This window comes from Phoxinus phoxinus, assembly GCF_949152265.1.
Source record: "Phoxinus phoxinus genome assembly, chromosome: 18".
Classification (NCBI taxonomy): domain Eukaryota; kingdom Metazoa; phylum Chordata; class Actinopteri; order Cypriniformes; family Leuciscidae; genus Phoxinus; species Phoxinus phoxinus.
In genome coordinates, this window is record NC_136893.1 from 3,429,697 (window position 1) to 3,449,535 (window position 19,839).

The following is a 19,839-nucleotide window of genomic DNA, read 5'->3' on the forward strand; positions in this document are numbered from 1 at the left end:
ACCACCTTTGCGAGTTTTTTTGAGGGCGGAGAGTATTAAAGAGCACACCCACGATGTGTGTTTCTCTTCTCATCTTCCGTCTACCAAACACACTTTTTCTTTCGATTTTGTTACGAACATGTAATGGCGTCCAGTTCAGGTAAGAATCAAATCGTATGCTGGAAAATATATCGGAACAAGTAGTTTAAAGGCATGCTGTAAGGAAATTTACCTTTCTTCTATTGTAATCTAATGAAGCAACGCAGTTGCATACTTTTTCTTTAAAAATGCGTGAATATTAAGGCAGTGCGGCTTCTGGTAAATGTGAGGCCTAATTAATAATAATGAGGATTTTGGCAGAATATTGTTAACTAAACCCACTAAACATCAGACGTCTATTGGACAGGCAGATCATGTCTATATTGCGTCAGTCGGTCCAAGACCAATTTTTGACCTTTATGCAACGTGCAATCTAGTTCTGCTATTTGGACATCTAACCATGACCCCACCTGGACGTCAATATAATGTTCATTATTTGAACGCCGGAATAGGTAATTTTCTGGATGTTATGTGGACGTCTAAGACAGGTGCAGGAAAATGACATGATCTAGGTTTGCAAAGTTACCTCCAAATGAGGTCTTTTCTACGTCATGTTTGGAAGTCAGATTTTGGTTCCAGTGGCGCCTCCAGAAATTTTTCATAGGGGTGGCCAGATGGGGCCACTTAAAATCTTGGGGTGGCACACCAAAACTATAAACCATAATTTCAGAATTGTATTCTACTGTTGTAGTAACCCATACGGAAATGTAATATATGACATATCCCTATATCGCTAGTGACGCCGTCATATGTTAAATATAAGACAATATATTGCTATCACATATACATATCTCTACATATATGTTGATATAGGTTTTTAACATATATAAATTTGCCATATTAAATGAGTATATTGACATATATTAATATGATGTATATTATTATTTATATAATACTGTATGTTTTGACCATATATGTCACCGATATGTTTAATTTATATATGCCAAACTATTTACTATTTATTTCAAGTCTACAGATCAAGTCTACAGATCAATATCCACATTTCATTTCAATTTCTATCTCATTTTCGAATCTTTTATAAATAAAATGTATTATTTATTATTATTTTACCTCTTCTTGACCAGCTCATAAAAACAAAACAAATATTACACAAATTCTATTTGAAAACTGATAATTATATATGTGACATGTATGTAAAAAAACACTATTATACATACATCAAATATATTGGCTGGTTTTATATGTCAATTGTTCCATTTTCTAATAGGTTTTATATATGGGCATATATATGGGTATATATATTTTATATATGTGGATATATTTCATATATGTATATTTCATATACCTATGTACATATTACATTTCCGTATGGGTAAACCGGCCTGAAGAAAACTATCAGAAAGACTTAAGGAAACTCCTACTGATATACTTTGGTTTATTGTGTTATATTTAACGGACAGTGCATCACGTTGCATGAATTTCTTAAATGAAATAAACAGAGTTCACAAGCAGGTTAATAATAATACACACACTCCATTTCATCATTGCAAATAACACATAGCCTATGACTCGACTGACAAAACTAGGAACTAACAGACACATGAAGTAAACTTGTGTGTAGTTTATAAAGTCCAACCTTGCACTTGAAAACAATCTAAACTCTGTTTTTATGACGCAGCTCTTATTGATGCGACTTCCCAGCAGCGAGAGATGTGAGACTCTGCTGGTGGTGACGTGGCTCCGCCCGCAATATCACGCACACAAATGCGAGTGATGCAACAGCCAATGTCGAGTTTTCCCAATTAATGCATGAATTTAACAGCATTATTTAAACTCTGTTACACATATACATGCACCAGCTAACGACGTTAGTTAGGTAACTCTTGTCAAAACATGTCAAAGACGCATCAAAAAGCTGCTGTAACAGTATACTGTAACCATTTGGCACTTAAAAAGCAAGTCACGACACATAATTCCCCGTCTTCTTTTACTAAAGAATATTTTTTACTTATTTACTTACCGGTAGTCTTCGTCTTCTTTCTTAACTTCTTTTAAAATTGTTGACCGACGGGCACGCGCTGAGCTGTAGCTGTCTGAGCGCGCAACAGCGGCATGTTCGGAGGGGCGGGGGAGGGGCGGGCTACTGTGTGCGATCGAAAGTCTAGATCAGCTTGCCTGCCTGGCTGTGCATTAGGGATGAAATGCATAACTGATGCTACTAAAATTAATACTGGCCAGTGGGGTGGCCAGTGGGGTGGCCAGGAGTCGGCCAGGGGTGGCCACGGCCACCCCTGGCCACCCCCTGGTGGCGCCATTGTTTGGTTCCCTGAAGGTGCAGACTGTGATGCCATGTGGACGTCTAAGACAGGTGCAGGAAATTGACATATGTCTATATTGGGTCCGTCGGTCCATGACCAATTCTGGACATCTATTCAAAGTCCAAACTAGGTCCACAATTTGGACGTCCAACCATGACCCAACTTGGACGTCATATTGACATTCAACATTTGACTTTTGAAATGGGTAATTTTTTGGACGTCATTTGGACATATATGACAGGTGCAGGAAATTTACATGATTAATATATAATATTTTTTTATTTACAAATATCAACATTGTTGTTATCAACATGATTAATACATATGAATACAGATTATTAATAATTATTTAAGATCGTTTCCCAAAAACTCTAATATAGTTTTTATTTAAATATAGTAATATATTTAATATAGTTTTCCTGTAGCTCAAACAGTAGAGCATTGGTGCTTGCAACGTAAGATCACAGGTTCGATTCCCAGGGAAAGCAAGAACTGATAGGAATTTAAATGTGAAATGCAATGTAAGTCACTTTGGATAAAAAGCATCTGCCAAATGTATAAATGTAAATACAATGGTGCAGAAAATACGTCCTCCACCCTTTTGAAACATGGGACTACAGTTATAGAAGTTGTATAAAAACAACGTACATTTTTCCAAATTTGATGTTGAAAAGACGTCCACAAACGACCACATTTGGACTATAAATAACCCTTACACGGAGGTCCCACGGATGTCAACATTAGACGTGCGGTAGATGTCGAAAAAATACGTTGTCTGGCGTCACAGTCTGCACCTGATACCGACATAGGACGGGCAAGCACACCGTTGAAACTACGTCTTCTGGAGGTAACTTTGCGCAGGGGGAATGGACAGTTTATCTAGACTAATAGACTATCTAGACTAATATCCAGCTTACTCCCTTCCAATGGCACCCCAAATAGGCTAGTTAAAACTATCAACAAACAAAATTTTGATTTCATATGGCGGAATAAATATCATTATATAGCCCAGCAGGATTTAATTAGAACTTATGAAGATGGAGGTGGTAATGCAATAGATTTTGATTGTATGAATGGTATGTTGAAAACTAGATGGTTGAAAAATTATATTCAAAATCAAAATTCATTGTGGTCTTATATTCCCAATTGGATTTTTGAAAAAGTAGGCGGCATTAGTTTTCTTCTAAAATGAAGAATGAAACTTCCTATGAAACTTTCAGACTTCCACCAACAGGTCCTGCTGTATTGGAAACTAATATTCAAGCATAATTTCACACCACACAATACACCAATTTGGAATAATAGGTATAGATTGGTTAATAGAAAATCTCTTTTTATTCCAGAATGGTTCTCTAAAGGTGTCTGGGCTATTGCCCACTTCATGGATGTGGAAGGAAATGTTTTACAGCATGTTGAATTCTGTGACAAATTTCAAATTCGATGTACCCAAAAGAAGTTTAAACAGATTGTGAAAGCTCTCCCAGTATCACTTGTAGCTATGATTAAGCAGGATATAATATATTCAAAAATTACTCCTACCTTAAGACAACTTTACATTAATAATAAGTTTATAAGGAACTGTTTACTTAACTGTCAAACAAACTCTCTCAAAAGAGATTATATTCTCAAAGACTTTGGAAAGGAGATAACAAAAAAGATTAGATGTAAATACTTAAATTTCCTAGTCCCGCCAACGACGAAAGAAATGCAGTTTAAAATCATAAATAGGATTTATCCAACTAGCCTAATGATTTCTTAAAACAGAGATTTAAAATGGATGTAGGAAACTGTAGCTTCTGTGAAAATGAACCCGAAGATTTGGATCAGCTTTTCTGTTTGTGTGAAGTTGCAAAGGTTTTGGCTGGACCTTCAACATTTGTTCGTCTCCAAAGGAATTCAGATGATGAATCTAACAATTAATGATATAGAATTTGGTATTTTTCGCAATGATCACAATGATTTTGGCATTAACAATGTCATTTTTTAAAGTAAACATTTCATACATAAATGTCGTTTTTTCAAGACAATTCCTAACATTACTCATTGGTTAATAACTCTTTATTATTGATTAATAACAAGAATGCAGAGAAACTGGCTTCTTTTATAATCAATCTTATTGAATAATTGCCCTTTTGATTCATTTTATTTGAATATGTAAATGGCATTTTTGCCATTTATAACATGCTCCATGTTCTTCTGTTCTTTTACGTATTTATTTTCTAAGATATGCTCTGTAGGTCCGTAGTAAGATTTTACATTGTACCTGTTTTGTTTGTATTTGCTTCGTTAATAATAATAAAAAAATAAATAAAAAAAACCCAACTGTTAAATAATAATAATAATAATAATGAGGCAAAGTTTGTCACCACGTGAAATCATACGATAATCACAATTTTCAGTAACATTTAATTAAATGATCAACTTCATCAATTGGTGTAGCTTATAGCTATACCCTTTTATCTTCACAACACTCATACATAGGGCTAGTATTTTGTAATTGATTTATAATATTGTAACTATAACATTGTCAAAAGAACCAGGTTCATTTTTAAATCGTTTGGAGTATGTTTGTCAGACTAAAAAGCATTACATAATCTGCCCACTCATTTGCCATAAAAAGCATTTTGAAAATAACAACCATATTTATCCATCGAGATGCGACTAATCTTTGATACACATTGCCTTCAATATCGGATATGGTCATGTAGGAGTGTAAATAAATCTGATGCAAAAATGGCAAAAAATTTAATAAAATATATATTGATAGCTTTTTTTTATCGCTTGTCAATATTGTATTCAATTGTTGCTTTGTTTTGTCTGCAGGGAGCAGAAGCCTGCAAAGACAATGCAAAGATTCCCCTGACAAGGAAGCCAATACTGGTGGTAAAAAAAAATACTAATTATCATACAGATGTAAATAGTTTTGAAATTTTAAAAAAAATTACTTATCCTATCCCCATTGCATTCAATTCCCATATTATTTCCTAGCAGGCAATCAACTTTTGTGTTCAATGAAAGAAAAAATATGATAATCAACTGGAATAATAAATGTTGACAAATTGTTTTTTTTTTGTGAATTTTTTCACACAATGATTATAGAATTTGGTAAAAGAATTTGTGAAATTTTAAATTGCATGTTATTTTATTTGCAGTTAAAAGAGGACGGCGGAGTCCATCGATTGAACGACCTAATAGTAAGTCAAAATTATATGGTAATTCATAATATTCAGTGCTGCAAATATCAAAATCCTTGAGAAACTGTATCAAGGAGGTTTACACCTAGAGAAAGGAATGTGTTAACTTTTCCACTCATCTCAATGGTAGATGCTCGTCTGGGTCGGGTTGCACCATCCGTTCGTAAGTTCTTTCTTAAGTTGGAACGTAAAGTCCACACTAGAGGCTTAGTAACTACTAGCTAGTTTGTAACTAACTCTGTACTTTATTTTGTTGCACCATTTGTTTGTAAGGCAGATCTTTATGGCCATTAAATACGATACTTGATCATGAATAACATTTGTTAACATAATAACAAGTGTTTTTATATGTAAATAACATTCAGAAACTGTATTTGAAATGAAGTTAATAAGGATCAATAAATAAATATTAGTACCAAAAACATAAGAAATTACGTTTATTGATTATGACTGATATTTGACATGCACAACACGGAGCGATAAGACCGATGCACATAGCGGCGCTGTGTAGGACGGGTTCGCGTTAGTGTCCATTTACGTCAAAACTAGGCTAAATTGTAACTTGCGCACAGTCGGTGCAACTGGCCCCTGGTCCAGAAACTGAAATATGCAATTTGAGATTTGCCATCATTGCTAATGGGTTCAATTGGTCGAGTATTACTGTTATTTCTGTGTTCTGTGTTCCAGTGAGTGATTTGAGGATTGTTCTGCTGGGGAAGAATGTAACAGAAAACATCAGAGTGGGAAACTTCATGTTAGGAAGAGCAGTGTTTGAGAGTGAAGCACCGGCTGATGAAGAGCTGCACATTGAGAAACACAGAGGAAAACTGAAGGACAGAGACGTCACAGTCATCAACGCTCCTCAACTGCTGCATCCAGATCTGTCAGTCTCTCAGATCACACAGAGAGTGAAAGAGTGTGTGAATCTGTCTGCTCCTGGACCTCATGTGATCATACTTGTCCTGCAGAACGACTTCAGTGAGAGTGACAGAAACAGAGTGAAATATGTGCTGAATAAATTCAGTGAAGATGCTCTTAAACACACTATAGTGTTAACTAATGAGGAAGAGATACACAATAACTGTATTAATCAATTCATAAATGAATGCGGAGGTGGACATCTTCAGTTTAATGAACAAAAATCAGTATTGCACTCTGAGATACTCGAAAGAGTTCAGAAGATACTCAAGAAAGAAGAGGTTCAATTTCTGATCTGTGGCTTGTGTGATGAAGCAGAAAAAGCATCAGAGGATGAAGAGCAGAGCAGATCTGGAGTTTCAGTCGCAGCAGAAGAAGAGGGAGATCTTGATCATGGAAAAATCAAACAGGGCAACAAAGAGAAAAAGGAGATTGCTGTCCAAAGGAATACCTCGTGTAAGTATTGTTGGCAAGAAAGTTAGTTTAACCCTCGCATACACATCACTCCCTTCAAGAGAAAAAAAAAATTATAATGATAAATGATAATACAAAAACAGTACTATCATTTTATAATGTCAACAGCAAACTTGTTGGAGGCTTTTGGACTGTTAGGTTCTGATTAGGTAATGGATGAGTAAACCCTTCTGGGTGCCGGTCAGAGCACAAATATTGAGGAGACAGGTCATCAGATTAACTGTGTACTGGAGGTAGATGGATGGACCACAGAGGTATATTCAATGTTATACATAGTCTGGAAAATAAGTACAATAAAGATAAAGAATAAACAAAATATACATACAATAATATGCATGCACAGTTAATAATGCAAAATAATTATTCTTAATTATTAATTATTAATTCCCAGCATTAACATTTCTCTACTCAACATCCAGTTAAATAAACAGAAACTAGGTATTCCACAGGAAAATACACGCTGTAAGTGACCATTTGTCATCAATAATTTACAGTGCCCATATATGGATAACATGATAGCTCATATAAAGAGCATTCAAACAAACATGACGATAATCATTTTAACAGACCAACATCACATCATTAATAATAACCCATAACACTGATCTGCAGCTTAATAAAGAATAATTAATCATACTTTAAATAATATTACCGATCTGAATAACACAGAACGATCTCTACAGGACATGTCCGGGCATGCACGTATGTCACGGACGCAAAACTCTGTTCAGATCACATTAAACACAAATAAAATCAAATTGGCTCAATTTGTGTATCAGTGTATCAGCCGGCAATGAGGACGTGCAGGTGTTTTGTGTTGGTTGCCAGGGAGACGCTGATTCCTCCGAGGACGCTCGTCTCCGGGCTGGAATTCCCGTGGTTGGGCTGCCCGGTCGTAGTGGCGTTGCTGCGGTTGCTGGGCCTTGCTGAGGTGTTCCCGGACCAATGGCATCACTCGATCGATGCGTTCTCTCATCTGTCGAACGTGTTCGATGATAGTGCGATGAGGGGCAGGCTGCTGCTCCCAAGCTTCCCTGGCGACGTCCAGGAGCCCACGTGGTTGACGGCCGAACGGGAGCTCAAAGGGGGTGAAGCCAGTTGAGGCCTGGGGGACTTTGCGGATCCCAAAGAGCACGTAGGGAATCATGAGGTCCCAATCCCGCTTATGCCGCTTATCCATCTGCTTGAGGGTCTGGTTGAATCTCTCCACGAGTCCGTCTGAGGGTGGTAGACTGTGGTCCTCAACTGCTTCACCCGTAGCAGCCTGCAGAGATCCGCCATCAGCCGGGACATGAACGGGGTCCCCTGGTCAGTCAGGATCTCCGAGGGGAGGCCGACTCGGCTGGCCAGCAGAAACAGCTCCTGGGCGATGGACTTCGCGGTGGCCTTATGCAGGGGGACTGCTTCTGGGTACCGGGTGGCATAGTCGACGATTACCAGGATGTGTTCGTGTCCGCGGGCAGACTTTGGCAATGGCCCCACTATGTCCTTTCCAATCCAGTGACTTTATGGCTTTTTTCAGAATTTTTAAGCAGAATTTGGTTATGGTTTTAAGTTATGGTGCTCAACAGACACACACGGTTGCTGAGAAAATTTGTTGCATTGAAAACATATTTTGGAATCAGATCTCAACACCCACCAAACAAATATTAAAATCAGTTTGAGTTGGCCATAAAGAAATGTTAGTTTGCAGAAGTAATTTGACGATGTGTTAAATACATTTTCTTCATGTCACAATAAAACATTCACATAATTATGTCAAATTCACATCCAATTCAAATTCACAATATATTTGGTTTCAGTTAGTTCGTTTGTAATAATTCAGACATATTTGCCTAAATGTTTGTAGGATTTGACTTTAAAAGACTAGCAGCATGACTCAAGCAGTTTTCTCTTTTTCAGATTCAATAGAGGATTCAGATGAAGTGAGGATTGTCCTACTAGGAAAAACTGGAGTTGGGAAGAGTGCAACAGGAAACACCATCTTAGGGAGAGAAGCATTTATAGAAGACATCTCTCAAGAGTCAGTTACTAGAGAGTGTCAGAGACAGACGGCTGAGATTGATGGCAGACACGTTACTGTGATTGACACTCCAGGACTGTTTGATACTAAACACAGTCATGAAGAGATCCAGAGAGAAATCACCAACTGCATCTCCATGATTCTGCCAGGACCACATGTGTTTCTGTTACTGATACCAGTGGGACGTTTCACTCAGGAGGCGGCAAACACAGTGAAGAAAATTCAACAGACTTTTGGTGAAAACTCCCTGATGTACACTATAGTGCTCTTCACCAGAGGAGATAATCTGAAGAAGAATAAGAAGACCATTGAACAGTTCCTGGATAAACCAGGATCTGCTTTGATGAAGCTCATCGGACAGTGTGGAAACAGATACCATGTGTTCAATAATAATGAGACTGGAGACCGTGTGCAGGTGTCTACATTACTGCAGAAAATCAATGACATGGTGACAGCAAATGGAGGGAGTTACTACACATGTAAGATGTTCAGACGGATGGAAAGAGAGAAACAAGAAGCACAGATGAAGATGCTAATAGACAAAGTGGAGGAAGTGAAGAGAGAGAGAGATGAACTCCTGGCCAAACATGAAGAAGAGAAAGAGAAGATAAAGATGAAGATTGAGGAAGAAAGAAATAATCATAATGCAGAGAGGAAGAGAAGAGAAGAAGAATTTGAGAAAAAGATGGAAAAAGAACAAAAAATGTGGGATGAATCTTATCAGAGACTTAAAGAAGAGAGAGACGAAATCAAAAGAGAGAACGAGAGAATAAAAAGAGAGAAAGAAGATCTCCAGGTCAAACATGAAGAAGAGAAAGAGAAAATAAAGATGAAGATTGAGGAAGAAAGAAATAATCATAATGCAGAGAAGAAGAGAAGAGAAGAAGAATTTGAGAAAAAGAGGGAGAAAGAACAAAAGGTCTGGGATGAATCTTATCAGAGACTTAAAGAAGAGAGAGAAGAAATCAAAAGAGAGAAAGAAGATCTTCTGGTCAAACATGAAGTAGGAATAGAAAACATGAAAACAAAGATGGAGGAAGAAAGACAGAATCATGACAGCGAGAGGAGGAGAAGAGGCGAAGAATTTATTGAAAATGAAGAACGGTACAGAAAAACGATAAAAGAAAAAGAGAAACAAATGCTGAAACGTCAGGAGGAAATGCACGATGAGATGAGGAAGCGGGAGGAAGAACAATGTAAGATTTATGAAGACAAAATTAAGTTAATAGAACAACAGAAGCAAGATGAAGTAAAGAGAGTAAAATCTGCAAACTATGAAGAAGACAGAAGAAAAGACATGGAGAACATGAACATCTGCTGCTCTCAAACAGCCTCTTCTCTACAGGTAAGTGCTCAATGTAAATCACGGGTCAGCAGCATTTAGAGGACTTACAGGTTTTATGACCATTAAACCCGGGGACACACCAAGCCGACGGTTGACCGTTGGGCCGTTATTGAGCGTTGGTCGGCTTAGTTTTTTCAGTGCGTTACGCACCGTTGGCTCTAGTCGGACGCCGATTCTGCGTGTCGAAACCTGTAAAACAAACTTGTCACTTGTCATTCTTGTCAACTTGTCATTTTTGAACAGTTGATTATTTTACAGGTGAAACTAATATATTATTGTGGCGAGCAGGACGAGGTCGAGGGACGTGAGAGCGGCGCGAGACCGGTGGCGTGATTAATGATGAGCGACACCTGCGCGACGCACCGGTCTCGTATCTCTCACGGAGGAGCGGAGGCATAAAAGGAGGAGCGACGACAGTGAAGATCGAGAGAGGACAGGCCTGTGTTTGTGTTGTGTTTTATTTCTGTAGCCAGCAGTCGTCCGCGAGGGACTGCTGGCTTATACTTTCATTTTGCATTTGTTTATTTATTTATTAAAATGGTTGAACGTTCGCCGGTTCCCGCCTCCTTCTTCCCATAACATCTAACCTCATCACACTGGTGCCGAAACCCGGGAGGAAGAAGATCGTGGGCCCGCCGCCGTCATGCAGTCCCCGCCGCCGGTAACGCCATTTGCGGACGTCATCCATTCACTCGCGAGTCTGCATCAGGAACATCACGAGGCACTGCTGGGTATGAGGGACGACCAGGAACGGCGCTTTCAAGCGCTCGTCCAAGCCCAGCAGGAAGACCGCGAGCTGTTCCGGAGCTGGATAGACCGGGAGGTTCGCGCTACACCAGCGCGGGCAGCTTCACCCACTCACGTGCCTTTAAACAAGATGGGGGCGCAGGATGATCCTGAGGCGTTCCTCGAATTGTTCGAGAGGTCGGCTGAGGCATGTGAGTGGGACGCTGCTGACTGGTCTGTGCGGCTCATCCCTTTGCTCTCAGGGGAGGCGCAAATGGCCGCACAGCAACTGCCTGTCCAGAACCTCCTGGTCTATGAAGACCTGAAGCGCGCCATCCTGCAGCGGGTCGGCCGGACGCCAGAACAACACAGGCCTGTCCTCTCTCGATCTTCACTGTCGTCGCTCCTCCTTTTATGCCTCCGCTCCTCCGTGAGAGATACGAGACCGGTGCGTCGCGCAGGTGTCGCTCATCATTAATCACGCCACCGGTCTCGCGCCGCTCTCACGTCCCTCGACCTCGTCCTGCTCGCCACAATTATATAGACTCATTACATGCAGAGTGAGATATTTCAAGCCTTTATTTGTTATAATTTCGATGATTATGGCTTACAGCTTATGAAAACCCCAAATTCAAAATTAGAATATTGTGAAAAGGTTTTCATAAGCTGTAAGCCATAATCATCAAAATTATAACAAATAAAGGCTTGAAATATCTCACTTTGCATGTAATGAGTCTATATAATATAGTAGTTTCACATTTTAAGTTGAATTACTGAAATAAATTAACTTTTGCAATATATTCAAATTTTTCGAGTTTCACCTGTATTAATAACCAAGGGCTGACAATGCCAGTGACAACATAGCAGACATAATTGAAAAGCTACACAAATCAGTCTGTTATGAACACAGCTTGCGTTGTATATCTACAGTAGTAATGCGTAGATCCACGGGTCGGATGGGTCAGGACAGGAGTGAGATAAATCATTAATGTGATGATTTTAATAAAGACATGAAACTCATTCTACCAGAAAGACTCGGGAGATAAATTGATATAACAGCGTATATTTATTAACAGCCCAGCAAGCATGAATTTATAAAGTTCTTTGGCGTAGGCCCCGTCCTTAGAGAGCAATGCGAGGGTAGCGGAATCTGCATATCCTGCCTGAAGACGAAGGCAGGGGCGCAGCCGACCCCCCCTGGAGGTTAAGGAAGGGACCATCCTGGTGGTGGTGGGGAGGATGAGGGGGAAGGTATCATCTTGGTGGTGGTTGGGGAGGATGGAGGTACTTGGCAGCGTCAGCATCTGCGAACTCAGACGAATGTAAGTACCGATCTTATATACTGTGAGTGTTAGCACATGATTGGTTAGAAGAGAAGTAATACGTGGCACGCTGATTGAGTCTTCCTGGCAGAACCTACGCTAAAGCTGTCATTTCCATGGTAAAAACCGCAACAAACATGCGTCACTCTTTTACTTTGTTTTCAACAACAACGTATATCTCTTCAGGAAAAACCAATCAAGGAAAACATATGCCTAGAACGCCTAGTGGTCATTATATAAAACAAAGGAAAAAAACTACATGAGATACTGCTTAAAGTCCACATGATATCAAAATTGACCATATTTACTTTGTTTGCCTAAATTGATCATTTTGTGGTGAACAATTCATCCATGCTAGTCAATCCACACAAAAAAATGTTTTGGCTTCGTAATCTTTAATCAAAATCTGAAAATGCCAATCCCCTCTGCATTGGAGGACCTTCCCTGATGATGTAGGTTTGACGGTTAGGGTGTCCGTAACCACGCCCCTCCAACTGTCAGTAGACAGGCTGAATGAAACACCTACTTTTCTAGATCCAATCAGGTGCTAGTTGAAAAAAAAAGCCACGCCCACTATTTTTCCTCATTTAGTATTCCGTTTCTCTCGGAAATAGCCTACGTCACAACACTGAGATAAAGTCGGTTGCAACTTCCGGTTCACGCGGACTTTAATAACATAATAGCTTTAACTGAAAAATATACACAAGGTTAACAAAAAATATTCTGATAAAAGTGTTAATTAAAGCTTAATTTTACACTGAGAATTTGAAAAATTGTAATGTGACAATAAGGTGCGGATATTTAAATTAGAGAAAATCATAGGTTCGGGTGGGTGACAAGTGGATGATTTATTTTTAACAGCGGATTCGGGAGACGTCGAAAAGATCCGCTTATCTCTAATCTACAGTTCCAGCTCTTCCGGGTAACACTTTTATATACAGACTACTGCCACCTGCTGGTCTTGTAGTGCCATCTCAAAGAGGCACAAAATCTCTTTCTCGGACCATTACCATGACTGTTCTCTGCTGGTGGAATGATCTGCCTAAATCCGCCAGAGCTGTAGCCATTTTTAAGAAAATGCTGAAGACCCAGCACTTGATCCAGTAACACTAACACTTTCTCCTCTATTCTTTCTTAAAAATAAATAAAAAAAGAATAATAATAATATATATATATACTGCGTTAGATTGAACTGCGAAGGGTCATAGCACTTACATACTGTTGTCCTACTGCTAGTTTAATTGCTTCTATTGTTCTCATTTGTAAGTCACTTTGGATAAAAGCATCAGCTAAATTAATAAATGTAAATGTAAAACGGTATGGGACAGTTATGTCCTCTCACTCAAGCGCAAAATGCACAGGTTAGTTGGCCGTTGGCTGTAGTCAACGTAGCCCGTTGTGTGCGGTGCGTTCAAGCGTAACTTTTTTGCCCCCACGCAGGCGACGCGGGGTAATGCCACAACCGGCTTTCATCGCCACTAGTTCTTTGGCGTTGGTTTGGTGTGTCCCTACTACCATATACTTGAGTTGAGTATATGGACAATACTACAGATGTACAACCTAAGAACATACTCTATAAAATTGACTTGCAAATATAAAAAACTGAGAATTATGTTTTCTTCCAGTTTAAAGGCGAGGTCCCTAAATTAACTAAATATTTATTATACATTTTCATTACCGTAGTTTTTCACTATAATATATATATGTTTTTTCTAATTGGTGTATATCAGGCTATTATATATGCTAATTTTGCACAATAACAAATTTGATATTTTATATATAGGCTAAGATATACAATTATTTGAATGTGTTCATGTATTTACAGAAAGCTGAAACTGGTCAAGACAAAAAGCTTGGACCAAAAACCAATGAACAGCTCAAAGAACTCTATGATAGACTAGATCTGACAAAAAGACGTCAAGATAAAATGAAAACGGCAGATATTCTTCAAATCACCAAGTCTTCATTTCAGTCTCTAGAGCCACAGGAAGATAATAAACTGGTGAACTCATTTCTACAAAAGCTGATAAACTTGGACTACAGAGCAAGAAACACAGTCATAAATCACAGACAGAAAAAAGATAACAAAGACAGTGCAAGCCCTGATATTCACCCAATGGATGTTCAGATGGCTGTGTTTCATTGTGCTGATGGTTTCCTGAAGCAGCTGATGGTGAATAAACTCTCACAGTGTCAGTATTCACTGCCTCTGCTTGTTCCTGATCCATTCACACAGCAGATTGAGTTTCCTCTCTGGACATTCAGACAAATCAGCAAGAGCTGGAAGAAGAAAGACTCCAATAATGAAATCATCAGTCAAACTCAACCGGTCTACAAGGCTGAGACTCCAATGGTGGCTTTCTTCAGGTTTGGCTCTGTATCTTCATCTAAGTCTCAGCTGATAAACGGCCTCATCAATGAGAAACACCACACGTTCTTCCACAGGAACTGCTCAGGCAGCAGCAGAACCAGATTACTGATGGACGGAGTGGTGGAGATCGCCTGGTACTGCCTTTCTGGGAAAAAGACCGATGCATTTGATGACTGTGTGGCTTTCTGTAATCTTCATGGTGATGCAGCAGCCAATGAGAAACAATATGAGATTCTGACCAGCATGGCTTCAGTAAACGTCCTCTTCTTACCTGATTTTGGGCAGAAGAACCACTACAAGGGTTTGGTGAGATCACTCTTCAAATCTCCTCAACCTCTCATTTGTCTGCTCACTGACAATCACTGTGATGAAACTGAACTGGGGAATGGAAAATTCATAACTGGTGTTTTAAACAAAAACCAATCTGACGTATCTAATCAGATAAGGCAGATTATCAGAGTGAGTTTGACCAAGGAGAAAATTACCTTCAAACTTAAAGATGTGGCCAAACACACAGGAATCAGAGTAGATGAGGAGGATCCAGAGTGTCGGAGAGGGAAAGAGGCAGCGGTTCAGATCATGGGATTACTGAGAGGAAAGGATCCATCAACAGTTAAAGAAACAAACCTGCCCTGTCAGGGGAAACTGTGGCATGACTGGTGTAAAATCAACAAAGAGCTGCGTCATCTCCAAGGAGAAAATCTAGAGGAAGATAAAAGTACCAAACTCAAGAACATGAGAGATATAAGAGAAAAGCAAGTGGCCCAAGGGCCGAGTGAGTTCATGAAAACATTTATTATAACAATGAAATCACAGAGAGACAATGAAAAAAACTATTTTCTCAGATGGATGATGAACCTGTTGAATGACTTCACTTCAGAGAAGCTCTTTGATCTTCAAAAGGAGTATGGTGTGACATGGAATAAAGTCTTAGAATTGAAAAAGACCCCTGACAAACTACTAGGGACTTATGAGGCAAACCTGGAAAACTTATCAGACAAAATCAGCCGTACAGGTTTTGGCTTTGAGGACATCCTGAGAGAGTTTGGTCAGATCTATGAATCGTGGTCATATGTGACGAAGAACAAGAAAGACAATCTGCAGTTTGACTTCTGTTCTCTCCCGAGTCTTGCAGCAGAGATGATGATCTCTGGATTTCCAATGGAGCTGATGGATGGAGATGCTGCTCATATTCCTCTCTCCTGGGTCACTGCTATTCTAGATGAACTTGTTAAGAAACTGGGAGACCAGAAAGTCTTTGTACTGTCCGTTTTAGGGATTCAGAGCTCTGGGAAATCCACCATGCTGAATGCCATGTTTGGACTGCAGTTTGCCGTCAGTGCTGGAAGATGCACTAAAGGAGCTTTCATGCAGCTGGTCAAAATATCAGAGGAGATTAAATCTGAGCTGAAGTTTGACTATATTCTGGTTGTTGATACTGAAGGACTTCGTCCACCAGAACTGGCTGGAAGGTCAACAATACATCGTGACAATGAAATGGCCACATTTGTTGTTGGTTTTGGAAATATGACCCTGATCAACATCTTTGGTGAAAACCCATCTGAGATGCAGGACATTCTTCAGATTGTTGTTCAGGCCTTTATGAGGATGAAGAACGTCAGACTGAGTCCCAGCTGCATATTTGTGCATCAGAATGTCTCAGATATTACAGCTGGAGAGAAAAACACAGAGGGAAGGAGACGACTGCAGGAGAAACTGGATGATATGACAAAACTCGCTGCTAAAGAGGAAGTCTGTGATACAGAAGGATTCAGTGATGTGATTGCGTTTGATGTACAGAATGATGTGAAGTATTTTGCTCATCTTTGGGACGGCAGCCCACCCATGGCACCACCAAACCCAAACTACTGCGAGAACATTCAAGAACTGAAGCAAACTATTCTTACACATGCTTCAAAATCAGATGGCATAATGCTGACGCACCTAAGAGACCGTATTCGAGATCTGTGGGAGGCTTTACTTAATGAACAATTTGTGTTCAGCTTCAAAAATTCCCTGGAAATCACAACATACAAGAAACTTGAGACTGAATACAGCAAGTGGGCCTGGAGCCTTCGGAGTGCCATGCTGGACATTGAAAACAAGCTTCACAACAAAATAGAAAATGAAGCAATGCATGATGTTGAGGAAGCTGAGCTTCACACAGAACTGAATGCAAAAAGTGAAGAAGTGAAAAAGACAATGTCTGAATTCTTTAAGAAAGACAGAGATGCAGGTGTATTGAATCAGTGGAAAGGTTTCTTTGAGATAAAAATCAAACAGCTTCAAGAAAACTTTGTGAGGGAAACTAAGAGGAAATTAAATGGGGTTCTTCAGCAGCGTCACCTGAAGAAAAAGATGGATGCTGAGAGGACACATCATGAAAACACACTCTTTGAAAAGAGCAAAGAACTTGCTTTACAATTCAAAGAACAAGCAAATGATGAAAATTTCATGAAAACACAGTTCGATTCCTTTTGGAAACGACACACAGCTGAGATCATCAGAGACTCTCCTTTAGTCAAAGATATTGACATATTAGGAGATGTGAAAAAGATCCTCATTCAGAACTATGGAAGTCTCCCTTTGGACCGTATGAAAGAGAGCAATAAGCACAAAGATATGATCTCTTTACCAAGCTTTTCAGAATATGTACAGTTAAAGAGATCCAGTGGATATCCAACACCTTTTAAAAATGTGATCAAACGAAGTAAAGAGATGATCGGTCTTGTTTTATCTGGAGAGGATGAAGTCCAGATAAGATCCTTAATCACAGACATTGCTGAACACACAGATAAAATGATTCAGTCATATAACATTGCAAAGATGGGATACAACAACAGCTGCATTCAACAACTCGTAGATTACATAAAGACAAGAGTAACACAGCATCAGGAAGAACCAAAAGTGAAATATGTGTTCAAAAGGGAATTCTTCATGGATCTGGTACTTTTCATATGTCACAGAGAAAACAAGACATTCACTGACCAATACAAAATGTTCAGGGAAGCCAATGATCCGATGATTCTCTATTTTGAGAGGAAGAGTGAAGAGTATTACAGGATTTTCCAGAAATACTGTCAAGGAGCAACATCAGCTGTGGTTTTTGGTGAATTTGTTTGTAATAAACTTAAAGAGCCCATTCAGCAGACGGTCTACAAACAAACGGCCAGAGATTTAGCAGATGAAATGAGGACCAACTGTGAATCACTAAATGGGAACCGATCAAACCTGGAGAAACACATCTTGAGGACGCTGGCAGAAAAAAATAATTTAGAAGCTTACATGACCTACAATAACAATCCCAGAAAACACTTCAAGACTTTCATCAGAGATGAAGTCAGTCAGTACATCACTGAAAGATTTGAAGATAGTGTTCGACCCAAGATGGAAAACAGCATTAAACTTCTGGAGAAGAAGATCACAAACGCAGCACACGAATCCACCAAACATGTTAAAGAGACCAATGGAGATGCTGATCTGTGGTTGCATCATTTCACACAACAACTCTCTGATGTGCTGGTATTCTCTGTAAGTGACCTCACTGGAGTGCGTCATGATGATGTTGATGTCAGCTTCCTAGAGGATGTGATAAGAGAAGAACTTCCTTCTATAATATCTGACATACGCAGTAAATTCAGCACAGAAACGTTTCCAGTAAAGCTGGACCACACATACAGACCAGATGAGCTTCTGATCGAACACCTCTGTGACTGATGTTGGGTTCAGTGTCCTTTCTGTGCCGCGATCTGTACAAACACAATAGAAGACCATCCTGGAGATCACTGTGTTCCTTTCCATCGTAATAATGGACTGAATGGGTGGAGTTACAGAGGAACAACAAACCTATCTATCAGCATCTGCACATCAGCAGTAGCCAGTGATCGATCTTTCTGGCCAAATAGCTCAGATGATACAGTCCTCTGGAAGGAATACAGAAAAGCAGGTCCTAAATATGCATCATGGAGTATCACTCCTGATCTCTCTGAGCTGCCGTACTGGAAGTGGTTTGTTTGTGAATTCCAGGAGATCTGGAAAAGTACTATGAAAACTACTATCAGGGACAAGGCAAGATTCCAGATGAATGGAGAAGATACTCTCAAGAGGAAGCTATTGAGAGTCTGGATAAATACATTTAATGGAACAATTAACAAGGACTCTGGTACACAATACACAGCTGAAATGAGATTACGTCCCACACTTTATATTTACTATTGAGAGTCTTAAATGTCCATACTTCAGTGATGTGTCATATACTAAACTAAATATAGCGTATTGAAACTGCTCAAAGAAGGAGTTCACAGAGTAGATTCAATATTTTAAAGAAATATTGAATCAAAAATGTTCTGTTCAACACAGCAATAACTGATCTAAAGGCAGAAGATGTTTGAAGAATATACCAAATGTGTACATTTTTATTTTATTAATTTACTTTTACACTAGTTTGTCTCCTGTGGGTGTATTGCCAGATGTATTGTACTGCTCTACAAATGCCATTTATTCAGAGAAATGCAGCTATGACTAAATGCATTTCACTATAATAACATGACCAAAAGCATGCAAAGTTGAAATTGTGAGGGTAAAACTTGCTCTCCGTTCCCAGTTAAGTAGAAAAGTACTGGCTGTGCATTCCACTTACTATACTAATCTTTTTTTTAACAATTCTTTACCTGCTAGCTCATGATATTCTTTATACTAATGTATCCTTGGTGTTGATTATATGTACCCTATCTGAACAACAAACCTCTGAAGAAGCTTGATCATGAACACTGTCTTCTGTGTTTCTTCCTGTACTTGTGCTTTCCGGATTGAAGGGGAAATAGATTATTTTGATAAAATGCTGCAGAAAATGAGAATGCAGCAAATATAATTATTTATTATTTTAAAATAGATTTTATATTATATTACTTTATTACATAGCTTCGTTAAATTCTAATGTAGAATGCGATCTGTTATTTCTTGATGACACACCCCTGCTAAGTATAACACACCGTTGCCATGAAAAACAGAGCGTTGCCATGGACACGGTGTTCTTTAACGGAAGCAATACAGTCGTTTTTAAATCAATAAACTCCTTTTTAAATCAATATTTTGTGTCAAATTATTGAT

General features: G+C 39.1%; 2 protein-coding genes across 2 annotated transcripts in view; one reads left to right on the forward strand and one right to left on the reverse strand.

Annotated features, from left to right (window-relative positions):
• Nucleotides 1–19,839, reverse strand: part of LOC306986409 (uncharacterized protein) — a 242,215-nt gene that overhangs the window by 69,722 nt on the left and 152,654 nt on the right. The gene's annotated exons all lie outside the window — the stretch shown is intronic.
• On the forward strand, nucleotides 24–19,495 carry LOC306986407 (interferon-induced very large GTPase 1-like). Its single transcript, XM_079589614.1, has 6 exons — nucleotides 24–139; nucleotides 5,181–5,240; nucleotides 5,510–5,551; nucleotides 6,239–6,925; nucleotides 8,846–10,311; nucleotides 14,185–19,495. Exons 1-6 carry the CDS (start codon nucleotides 124–126, stop codon nucleotides 18,445–18,447), a joined length of 6,534 nt encoding a protein of 2,177 aa, XP_079445740.1. The 5' UTR covers nucleotides 24–123; the 3' UTR covers nucleotides 18,448–19,495.

What these genes read in the sequence shown, in the direction of transcription:
- LOC306986407 (XM_079589614.1), top strand. An exon ending in CAAGGAAGCCAATACTGGTG is followed by an intron (nt 5,241 to 5,509) that starts GTAAAAAAAAAT and finishes TTTTATTTGCAG; the next exon opens with TTAAAAGAGGACGGCGGAGT. An exon ending in AAACAGCCTCTTCTCTACAG is followed by an intron (nt 10,312 to 14,184) that starts GTAAGTGCTCAA and finishes ATGTATTTACAG; the next exon opens with AAAGCTGAAACTGGTCAAGA.